The 12,349-nt window shown below is 37.4% G+C and overlaps 1 protein-coding gene across 1 annotated transcript; it reads left to right on the top strand.

The window, feature by feature from the left end:
• The first annotated feature begins 485 nt into the window (after positions 1–485).
• On the top strand, positions 486–10,846 carry gmppaa (GDP-mannose pyrophosphorylase Aa). Its single transcript, XM_033987291.2, has 12 exons — positions 486–614; positions 1,132–1,229; positions 1,345–1,448; positions 2,082–2,274; positions 2,350–2,409; positions 2,759–2,889; positions 4,762–4,896; positions 5,092–5,189; positions 5,276–5,322; positions 5,394–5,486; positions 8,416–8,584; positions 9,971–10,846. The coding sequence occupies exons 1-12, from the start codon at positions 575–577 to the stop codon at positions 10,069–10,071; spliced, it is 1,269 nt and encodes a 422-aa protein (XP_033843182.1). The 5' UTR covers positions 486–574; the 3' UTR covers positions 10,072–10,846.
• The last annotated feature ends 1,503 nt before the right edge of the window (positions 10,847–12,349 follow it).

Raw genomic sequence — 12,349 nt, 5'->3', positions numbered from 1 at the left:
TAACAGGGCAATTATGTTCTTACCCTCACCTATGTTCATGAGCTTTGGGTAATGACCATAAAGACAAGATTGTGGATACAAGCGGGCTAATTTAGTTCCCTCCACAGCGTGACTCTTACAGACAAGGTGAGGGTTGAGTCACATAAGAGGAACTTGGAGTAGAGCCACTGCTCCTCCATGTGGAGAGAAGCCAGAGGAGGTGTCTAGGGTATCTGTTTCGGATGCCTTCTGGACACATCCCTGGGGAAGTAACTGGAAGAAAATGGAATGGAAATTGCCAGAAATTAGATAAGTATGACTTTAAATTTTTTGTGAGTTTTCTCCATTGTTTACGGGGTGAAAATGGGGGGTTGGTCAAGAGAAAAATAACAAAAATGAAAGCAACATCACCCAATCAGAGAGAGAGGGGGCAGCAGCGGCCACTAGAGCAGACAGCCTGCCGAATGTAGCAGATGAAGAAGATTCATCCAGCCCCTCCCGTGATGCACAACGTACTCACGCAGGACGTCATGCGGAAGTTTTTACTGAAGACTCCATCAGCCAGGTTGAGCTGTCATTTGCCTCTTCATTCAAAATGTTTAAAGCTGTGGTTTTAATCGGTGGTCCACAAAAGGGTAAGTCTTCGTTATAGACATCTAATATTATATTCTGTTTGATTTGTTTCAAACGAAGCGACTAGTTCCACCGTCAACGACAAGGAGACCCCCGAGCTCCTGTTATCACTGACGTGGCAAATTATCAGTCAGCTGGAACAAACAAAACAAAGCTACATGTGTTTAAAGAGATGATTACTCTGATTTATAGTCTCTGTACATGATGCAACAGAACAATATAGATGTCATTAGCATATTTACGTAGGATGCAGAGGAATGATTTACCCAATTGTTATTATTTTTTTTTTACATGGTATTTTTCTCCATGCTGTAAGTGTCTTGCAGTTTGGGTGAATTTCAATTAAACTATTATTCAAAAGATCTACAGAAACAGTCCATAATGTAAGGTTACACTGTATACTGTGTTTCATCAAATTGCATCCATAAAGATTGCCCAAATACTATTTCATTTAAATGACAAAATAAATAAATTTTAATAAACGAATTGCAAGTGATATTACACATTTTCCTCTTTCAGGCACCAGATTCAGGCCTTTGTCTTTTGAAGTCCCCAAACCACTTTTTCCTGTTGCTGGAGTTCCCATGTTGCAACATCACATAGAGGCATGCGCCAAAGTGAGCATCTGTATTTATCATTACTAATCATAAATAAATACCTTTTTAGTGATACTTAGGTTTCCCTGCTTCTCCTTGTACCTTTGGTTGTATTTATGTATTGCATGTTTTACAGGTCCCAAATATGAAGGAAATTTTGCTTATTGGCTTTTACCAACCTAATGAAGAATTGACCAGATTTCTTGCCAATGCACAGCAGCAATTCAAAATTTCAATCAGGTAAGCACATGATGGGGCTATATGGCATATACCACTAGTAAGAAATGTTATGGGCCGTGCTACACACAGGGTCTGTGATTAACTTAATTGGATGTAATAAATGTTAACTGGGTATTAGCAATATTTTTGGCCATTTTTTTTAATGCAGTTTGAAAGTAAATGTAATGCTTTTTAATGCACCCCCAGAAACCCTGACTTCACATCCTGCACCATATTAATGTCTCCTATTGTGTTTTATACTCTGTGCCACTTTCCTCTAGTCAAGTAGTAGGTCTTCTGATACTAGCCAATACCCCACTTCTATTGTAGTATACATACCAGACATATATACTACATGCAACTATCCACTTTTTGACTTTATCATTAAAACATGGAGTCACTACTCAAACACAGGATTTAAAGGATTTTGGCATTCAGTCAAGTTTTATTTATTTATTTTTTTTAATCTTGTATAAATTCTGTGATCCCAATAAATTAACATACATGGATTCTGTTCAGAAATCCAGAAATGGTCAGAATATTATATACACCTGTGTCCTGTGTATAATATCATGGCTTGAATACTAGAAAAAACAACAACAATACTATTATTCCTTGTGTTGATAATGGCTGCTTTGTCTCTGTGTGCTGCAGGTATTTACAGGAGTATTCGGCCTTGGGCACTGGAGGGGGTATCTATCACTTCAGAGATCAGATAGTTTCAGGAAACCCGGAGGCTTTCTTTGTTCTCAATGCAGACGTATGTTCAGCTTTTCCTCTCACCGAACTGCTCAATTTTCAGAAGGAACATGGAGAGCCAAACAGCTTTGTAATCCTTGGCACTACAGTAAGACTGGCAAATTTAGCAATGCTTAAAAAGTTGAATGAATTCATTTTAAGATTTGCATTTTTGTCTTCTTAGGCAAACAGAAAGCAGTCCCTAAATTATGGATGCATTGTTGCAAATGAAGAAACAAATGAGGTAACTTTATGTCATTAGTGCATTTACACTTCATTGCCAATGGAATACAATCCAGATTTGGAAATATTAGTTGTGAAACACATAATATCATATTTATTTAATTTTGTCTTTTTGACTCAAAAGACTGTAACATAATGTGTTGATTATATCAATCAATTAAAAAAAAATTACATGCACAATAGGGAAAATCCTTGCTGAAGATCAAATGCCAGGGACAAATTCTCTACAGGGATCAATAAATTATTCCTAATGTTAAAATGTTTATAGTGTTATGATTAAAATAAAGTTAAAGTAGTGTGCTTTTAATATAAATCAAATAAACTTGACTCCATGATACTTGTTTTTCTAGATCCAGCACTACGTTGAAAAACCCAGTACATTTGTTAGCGATATTATCAACTGTGGCATCTACCTGTTTAACCCGGACATCTTTAAGCATATTGGGGCAGTTTTCCAGAAGAATCAGCAGGATATGTTATTGTGAGTCATGTTTCTGTGTGGCCTCTAAGCATGCACATTGCCATCACTTTTGTTTTCTTCATTTTTCCTCTTCCCTCTCCATTCCTCCATGATTTCTGTTACTTCATCAGATATCCGTACGATGGGTAAGTCGGTTTGTGTAGGTTGCACGGTGTGGTTAGAGCACTTACTGTGTGGTGTGAGCCCTATGGAAACAATATAATAATGTCTTATGTGGTGTGCCAGCTTTTGCTACTCTCACCAGGCTTTGTTTGCTAGTCATGGTGTAGTTTGCAGTGCATTTCATTGCGTTTTGTTCTACATACATGCTTTGTACTTTAGATGGAGAAAGACGTTTCTTGACTCAACCTGACATGCACAATTTTTCAGACATTAGTGTATCAGTTTTAACGTGCACTGTACGATTCTTGCATTATACAAATCAAGGTCATGTAAGGTCTACTGGACATTTGCATTGCAGTTCAAACAACAACTAATGAACACATTCATAATAAAAACAAGAATGTCATTTTCAATTAAATATTATATGTGGTCTTGTATAATCAAGACCATTTAAAACAATTTAAAACAGTCGAAATGTGTTCTATTTGATTTATTAAGATGTATTGATACCTGTTCTAATAAGATTCTCTACTATTTTTGATTTCTATTGGCATATTTGCCTATCCGTGGTGTTTAACAATAAACCTCGAACATTTTTTTTTTCTTTAACACATTTACAATTCAAAAGGAACTGACTTTGGCCCAGTCTTAGTTTTTCCTGCATACTCTGTAATAGAAGTAGTATTCTTGTCTAGTCTTGGTAGCATTGTAAATTTTGTAGTAGTAGTGAGCTTCCACTGAGAATTTAGATGTAATTCCTGTCCTTTGTTTTGTCTTGTTTTTTTTGCTTTTTTCCCCCTCCCAAATTGTATTCAACCACAGTGACTTGCACAATAGACTTTGTCCATGGGTACTTGGTTATGCCTAATTAAATTCTATGGGATTTGTTTAAGTTCAATTTTAAGTTCACTTGTGGTCATCCAAAGCAAGGTTAGGGTCACCCAATTTCACCTATCTCACTTCTGCAAGCTCTGCACTCAATCTGCACCTTTTTCCTTAACACATCATAGATTCTTGTTAGAAACTATATGCCTAATACTACAAGCTCTCATGGGAACCGCTTTGCCTTAAAGCAACTTCCCTGCTTTTCAGTAAAACTTCGATTATGGGTTGGTATCTGTTAAATATTGATGAAATGAATTTTTTAAGAGCCTGTTTCATCTTGGGGCTCTCACAATACACTATATCAGAGACTTGGGCTGATTTAATATGGAGCATGTGGACTCTTGCCTGAAGTTTTGGACACTAGGTAATCAGCTTTGCTATCAAGTCAGCACTGACCCCATCAATGCGGTCTTGCATTTTAAGTTGAGAGAAATGCATCTTATTTATTCTCCAGGCTCAGCTTTAGGGAAGAAAATGATGAACTTATGAAAAGTACTTAAAGGTACACTGTAACTTTTCTGGTGTCTGGCACCTGCTAATATCTATGGAGATGTTATTGCTTTGATTGGATTCTTCCAAAGTAGGGCACTAAACTTATCTGGCCCCATGGTGACAAGAGGAGGACACTATCAGGCCAGGTTTGATCTGTGAAAAAGCAACCCTGCTCACAGCTTTCAGGGTATTTTTCAGCAATAAAAACACATATGAATGAATAAATGTAAGCTAGTTTATTACCAAACGATCCAAAGCAATATCCGCTCTAAGGAGACAAGCAGATGGCAGTCCAGTCAACAGAATTATTACGTAGTTCAAGTTGTTTTTGGATCATTTTCAATTGAATGTAGCTTTGGGTTGTGCAGATAACTGAAAATGTGTCTTTTGCAGAGAGGAGCAAAACAATGGGTGGCATAGAGCAGAGCACATACGATTGGAGCAGGACATTTTCACTGCTCTGGCGGGACAAGGTAAACTCTACGTGTACAAGACCCTCAGCTTCTGGAGCCAAATTAAATCGGCCGGGTGAGTGTCTGTGATTTTAGCAAGAAGAACACATGAAAAAGAAGTTTACAGCAATATCTGTGTGGAATGCAATTTTACAAAAATCACATTACAGATCATATTTTCATGTTGTTTCCATCCCTGTATTAGGAATTGTATTTAAACTTTGCAGCAACTATTAAACATTCAGTTGTTATTAATAATGTATTTCTTCAGGTCTGCAATTTATGCAAGTCGACTGTACCTCAACCAGTATCACATAAGTCACCCTGAACGCCTGGCCACAAATAAGGAGGGAGGCCCCAAAATAAGTGGTAGTATTTATTTTTTTATTTTTTTGACAGTAGTTGTTTTTCTTATATAAACACAAATGTATTGAGGATTAATTTATATTTTACAGGTAATGTTTACATTCATCCAACTGCAAATATCGACCCCACAGCAACAGTAAGGAAATGCTTTGCTTCTGTACATTCGATGGTTATGTTCAAAGTGCATTGTATCTGTTCTGTATTCAGCTGGGCCCAAATGTGTCCATTGGGATGGGAGTGACGATCGGTGCTGGGGTCAGAGTACGAGAATCCATCATTCTCCATAATGCAACACTACAAGTAAGCACATTTGAACTAGTGTCATCAGGATACAAAAATTTCAAACTTGATTTCGAATAGACTCGATAACCAATTCAGATATGTGATAGCACTCTGAATTGAGTTCTACACTTAATCAATCTGGGATAACTCTCGCTGAAAACGATTCGATGCCCACAAATGAACAAAGCTCTTACCTTCTACATGTTTTTCACAAATAAAATACTCTGTATCCTGCAGTAACGTGAACTTTGGCACAGTGATTCTTCATGTCATCCCAATCAAAATAGTCAATGAAACCATATGGAATTTTACAATAGGTTCCCATGGTGAAAGTGCATTTGTTGTCCTGACGGTGAAATTTCCAACTTTTCTTGAATTTAAAAATATTAAAACCACTTATTAGTTTCATTGCACATGAAATTTGGCACAGTGACTCTTCTGGTCATCTCAATTAAAACAGTCTAGGGGGTCAAAGTTGTTTTGCGTAGTGTTGCTATGGCGATGAAGTGCGTTGACTTTCTGTGCAGTAACAAGTTCAGCCTGAAGCCAGAATAACAAGTGAGAGACAAGTGGCACATCAGCGCCATCTTTAGTGAGTGCTGGGTCGGCTGAGCACAACGCATAGCCGGTGAGGGCCGTTCGATGCCACTTGAGCTTTCATTTTCAATATTGATTTCTTTATCACTTATTTTATTTGACAGCCAGATTTCAGAAAATACAAATATATCTGGATCTGTTTGATTTGCCCAGGCTTTAATGACATCTAATTTAGACGCTGGTTTTGTCAAAGAGTCACATGAGATGTTATTTATCCTATGTGTAAAGAGTCACTCAGTAGGCCTATTAGGTGCAGACTCCAGCGTTAGTCTGATATTATCACTCAACTTGTTTTTTCCCATCCCTATTTAAATTAAGGCCATTGTGGGCAAACAGATTATTCCTTTTTTCAGAATCCACAAAAAATATCCACAAAAGGAATTCCTAGAGGACTGCAATAAGGCTTCAGCCAGATGTGAAGCTAGCAGATCTGACTAAACTTCATGTCACTGAAACCGGGAGATGGAATTGGACCAGACATTAGGCATTGTTTTCTTAACTTCAGCACTGTGTCTATAAGCACTTTGAAGTGATTTCCAACACTGTTGTAGTTTAATGTCATTGAAGCCGATGTGCACTATCACCGCGCGATTGGACAGTGTGTGTGAGCACAGTGTTCATGTGTGATACCTGAGCTACAGGATTTCACTTGTTTCAGTCTGTGGGATGGCTGCATGGCGTAACGTAGACGAACCATTGAGGAGCTGGGGGAAGGTCTTATTCAGCGAAAGACGCTGTTCTTGTACCAATCAAGGCCAAGCTTATTGATGATTCATCACATGTGGCAGGGACTTTTTACCCTCTTTTTCACATTTTGTAGTATCTTCATGGACATGGGAATTACTCCCTATTTTGTTGTAATGCAGTGGGTGCCGCTGTGATGTCCTACGAGGATCTAAGTGGGAATGGAAACTCCTCGTGACCTGATAGACATGGAAACTCATTTAGGTCAAGAATGTTAAATCTATCTGACAGCTCCAATGACTGCCTCTATTTAGCGCTTTCCCTTTTGTCTGCCATTTGTAATGAGGGACCAGTTGTATGAGGGAGTAGAGGAAGTTTGACCCTTTGGTTTAGCTGCACCATGACAACCCCATGTATCATGCCAAACATGGGCAGGGGTTGGCTGACTGCACCCCTTGGGACAGCCGGGAGCAGAGGGGACACTTGGGGCCGAGTTTGTCCCAAAAGAGTGCAGCGAAGCCGGTTCGTACAATGGCAAAGTGTGGCATCGCTAACAATAAGCAGCAGAAGCTGAGCCAATGAAGCCTGTTCTGCTCACCAACACAGACAAACTCACAAATATCGCATGAATCCATCTTGCTGTGCAAGGTTATAGACTCGATACTCAATATTGATTCTAATACCATTATGATAATAAAAACTCTTTAGATATTAGAATGTGATTTTCAACATGAAATCATAGTACTTTCTTTTATATTACCATGCAATTTTATGTCTGGGTAATCCCTCAGATGTCCAGGTAGGTTCCGTAGGGATGCAAGGGCTGGTCTATGTGGTCAAGACCATTTTAAAGATATTCAGGAAACTTGAATATCTGTGCTGTGAATTTTTTATTTTTTATTTTTCCTGAGAATTTAGTTTTGATACTAGTTTTTGATTAGTATCTGATTTTTGATACTTTTGACAACCTTAATTTGAAGTTGCAACAGTCTTAAGTTGTATTGTCTTTATAAGCCAATTTTAGTTAATATATTGTAAATCACATTGTTGGACTAAATTTATACAGTACAAATTAAAGACATGCTAAATGGATCTGCTTACACACTGCGACATATCACTTTTATTGGTTACATTTCCCACAATTCAACTGTGACACCCTTGGTATTCGTCTTTAACTTTTCTGTCAGTACATAAATATTGTTGCTCGCTCCTTCAAAACTGTCATTTCCAATGATTTGTGCGGTGCTTTAATTTAATCTCATGTCTCCAGTGATGACTCTGAGCCTCCACAATGAGTTTAGGCTTCATTTGACATATTGATTGCATTGTTTTGCTCACAAGGACAATTTGTTATCTGGGATGTGCGTCAAAAAAGTACTAACTCTACATTTAGCTTTGTGTAGAAATTCTGGCATCACACCTACATTATTGTCTGAAGAAACTCCAGTCAGGCTGTTAACCCTGGTTTAGTTTTTAAAAATAAGTATATCAATACATCTAACAAATCTACCCATTTTTTTTTTTATATCTTTCATTAAATGAGGGCTGTCTTTTCCATTTTTGTCACTTCTTGCTTCCCACAATAGGCAGCTGAATATTTTTATGGTGTTATTTTTTAAATCTATATACTGGTACTTAAACATTGATATTGACCTCTCTTCTCTAGGATCACTGCTGTGTTTTGAACAGCATCGTAGGCTGGGAAAGCACCATCGGCAAATGGGCCCGAGTGGAGGGGACCCCAAGTGACCCCAACCCCAATGACCCTTATGCAAAAATCGACAGCGAAACGTTGTTCAGGGAAGGCAAACTCACTCCGTCCATTACTATTCTCGGTAAGATACTCCAGAGATACTCTCCTTGTTCTTCAGATGTATTAGTAATGTGTTAAATAATGATATGCATGCATGTTTATAACTGACACAAACATGTGTAATGAACATTTTGTATATCAAATTGTCAAAGTGTAAATTATAAATACAGTGCTTTATTCATATTGTTTTGTATTAATAATGGTAAAAAAAAAAAAAAAAAAATCATAATATAGAAACTTCAAACTGTTTTATACATTCTCTGGCACCTGTGGGACATATTGATGATATAAAGGTTAGCTAAAGATTTTGTGAGTCACAGGAAAGAGGATTAGCGATACCAACTCAGCAATACCAACTGGCTTATTTATAGAGGTGTTTATTAAAGATGCAATCAAATTTTTCTGGTGTAGAGTCCACCACCTGCTCTTCACCATGAGAACTGCATTCGTTTGCCGGGATATTTCACAGTATAGCATTGAATTAATCTATTTTGTATTTATTAAATTTCTGGTGTTTTTATTGATAAACATGCAGACTTACTCTGCCAGGCCAAAACAAAGTCATACATTTTTATATTTCGTTGGACCACCTTTAGCTTTGATTACGTTTGTTGTGGTATTTGTTGCATTTGTTGTGGCATTTCGATAAGCTTCTGCAATGTCACAAGATTTATTTCCATCCAGTGTTGCATTCATTTTTCACCAAGATCTTGCATTGATGATGGTAGAGTCTGCCCACTGTGCAAAGCCTTCTCCAGCACATCCCAAAGATTATCAATGAACCACTCTTTCGCAATTTAAGCCTGATGAATCCTGGCATTGTCAACTTGGAATATGCCCGCGCCATCAGGGGAGTAAAATTCCATTGATGGAATAACCTGGTCATTCAGTATATTCAGGTAGTCAGCTGACCTTATTGTTTCAGCACAGACTGTTGCTGAACCTAGAGTAATTATCCAGTAGGAGGCTTGTACCTATTTGCTTAGTTAAATCCAGGTGGTGACTTTTTTTTGTCCAGGCAGTGCATCATGTCTCCATGGAGATAAATAAAGTTAATGTACGGTACTGTGGAACATTCTAGACAAAGACATAACATCTCCATGGAGGCCAGAAGGTGGCGGACCCTCCACCAGAACAGTTACATAGTGCACTTTATTTATTTTAGAGTCATTGCATATTAAAAATACATTGTAAAAGACATTTACTCAGCACTGTACAATGCCCTCTAACATTTATTATTTGTGATCTGTTTGGCCATGTGGGACAATTCATTTGCATTATCTGTAGAAATAATGAAAAGCCGGTATAGCCCCTCCATAAACACACAGCGTATTTGACAAGTGTAATATATTATGTGGTGTGTAGAGGCAGAGCAGGAACTAACTCCAGTCTGGCTTTATCTCTGCAGGTTGTAATGTGAGCATCCCCTCTGAGGTCATTATACTCAACTCCATCGTCCTCCCACACAAAGACCTCAACCGCAGCTTCAAAAACCAAATCATCCTCTAGTTTGGGGCTCATCTCACCACTCCCCCTACTGGTTCAGATGAAGGACACACGCTGACACGGCCTCTTGAGTTACTGTATATAAGATGTCAAAAAGGAAAAAAATATGGGGCATGAGAAAAGATTGAAGTAGATTTTTTTTAATATATATGGCCTCCAGCCTTTATGCATTAGTGGGAATGAGCACTGAGCAACTATTAACATGTTGACTGACCTTGAGATTTGCACAGTTGAAGCGTAACCTTTTGACCACCAGCTCTACATAACACAAAACCTGCATTGGTTGCCTTCTAAAATTTGTCATATTTTTTGATACTGTCTCCATGAAGATGTTATTACTTTGTCTGTAATTATCCAGTATGTCATTAAACTTAAAGCAGATGATGCCACCAGAACAAGTTACAGATCTATGGAGTGGCAACAAGGTATTTTTGAGTAATTAAAACTAAGTCTTTTAATGCCATATTGTGGAACATTTCGGGCAAAGCAGGTGGACCACCCTACCAGAAAAATGATGAGAGCACCTTTAAGAAGCTATCCAGGCTGTAATTTTCTCCATCTTGCAGCGGTCCTAATGTTACCGCCTGATCAGCAGATTTTGTGGGTTGTTTTTTTTTTAACATTTTGTCCAATCCGTTGTTAAATTACTAATATGTTTTGTTGGATGCTCTGTGCAACTAATTTATTAATGACCACTGCTTTCCAAGGGCACCCTGAACTGATTATGAACTTTGCCATCAGAACAGTAATTAAGGGAATAAAAGACTTGGTAAATAGACTGGTGAATCTGAAGTGACAATTATTTGTGTGGCTTTTGATTAAAACTTTTGTTATCATATGGCTTGTTAGTTGCTCCAGCATAAATCAGTGCGTTTAGCATTTGCATATGTACATTGCAATCAAGAGATGTTGCCTTTTTCAGATGAGAACCCAGTGGGGAGCACGCAGACTTTTACTGTACAATTCCACTCACAAATAGTTGGTTTGCAATCACTGGAGGGAGTGTTTTTAATTTAGTCTCCCAGCACATTAACATTTACTTATTAAGCCCTCAAGCACTCCTGATCACTTCAACACTTTTGCTCCAATTACTGCCTGTACAAGTGTCTATTAAGACTGATGTAAATTGTGATACCAGAGTACAGCATAATATATTTTAATCAAGTCTCTTCACAGTCTGTCCTTCACGGCAATGTTAGAAAAACAAGTTAATGAACACTTTCTTACACAACTATAATTTGGTTTTTGCATTGACTTAGGTGTGCTTTTCATTGCTGATTTTGAAGCCATTATTAAAATTTTAATTACAACACACAAGTGTATACACAAGTGTATTGTGCTCTGTACAGTATTTAAATAGAGGTCGGAATGAGTTGTATACAAGTTAATCCTGGATGTAGTTATCCATAAAACATGCATACATTTCTTCACTCTGAAAGTTCATAAAAGGGGATAAGTATTCTCCAGTGTTTTTTTTTACTCCCAAGGCTACTGTTTTTGTTATGTACAAAAGACAATTATCATTTCACGATTATAGTACATTTTTTGTTTATCTAAATCATTTTTACTTTACCTATTCAGGAAAACATATTTTAATTTCATTAAAAACTACAATGTATAAAATCTAAATCCAAATTCCGAACAGCGCCAACGAAGAGGAGGAGATTCCACAGAGGACCATATAAAACTGTAAGCCTAATTAAATTGATCAAAACAAAATGTAGAAGCAGAAGTAAGGATTAACTGAACCAAATCATAAGAAAAGCAAAGTAGCAGAGATGGCGTGCCCTGTGCTGCTCCTGACCACTGACCACAATAACGCTGATGACTATATGGTGAGTGCACGATCCCAGGTTTGATGACTGGGAATCCAGACGCAGCACACTCTCTGGAGTTTGGGATGAGGAGGCGCAGTATTGGCTCACGACATCCTTGGCACAATTCCAACTATGCAACCAGATTAATAGTTAGAAAACACATGCTTGAAGTTGAAATTATATTTAGAATGTGTTTACCTTTTCCTAGATATTTGTCTTTTGTGAGTGATTTGAAACTACAGAAACAGAGGTAAAAATGTTACTCAAGTAAAAGTATCACATGAAAAAATCAACCTGAGTAAAAGTATTCAAGTAACTATTTAAAAAATGTAAACAGTGTAAAAAGTAAAAAGTATTTCGCACAAGTGTTAAATATAGTGATATTGATTTCTTTTCTTTTCTTTTTTTTGAAGATACATATTTGAAATACAAATCAATTTCTTATTTTTTTCTTATGAATTTTG

The sequence above is a fragment of the Periophthalmus magnuspinnatus genome, chromosome 21, assembly GCF_009829125.3.
Source record: "Periophthalmus magnuspinnatus isolate fPerMag1 chromosome 21, fPerMag1.2.pri, whole genome shotgun sequence".
Taxonomy (NCBI): domain Eukaryota; kingdom Metazoa; phylum Chordata; class Actinopteri; order Gobiiformes; family Gobiidae; genus Periophthalmus; species Periophthalmus magnuspinnatus.
The sequence above is the reverse complement of the archived record's forward strand: the minus strand, read 5'-3'. Positions and strand labels throughout refer to the sequence as shown.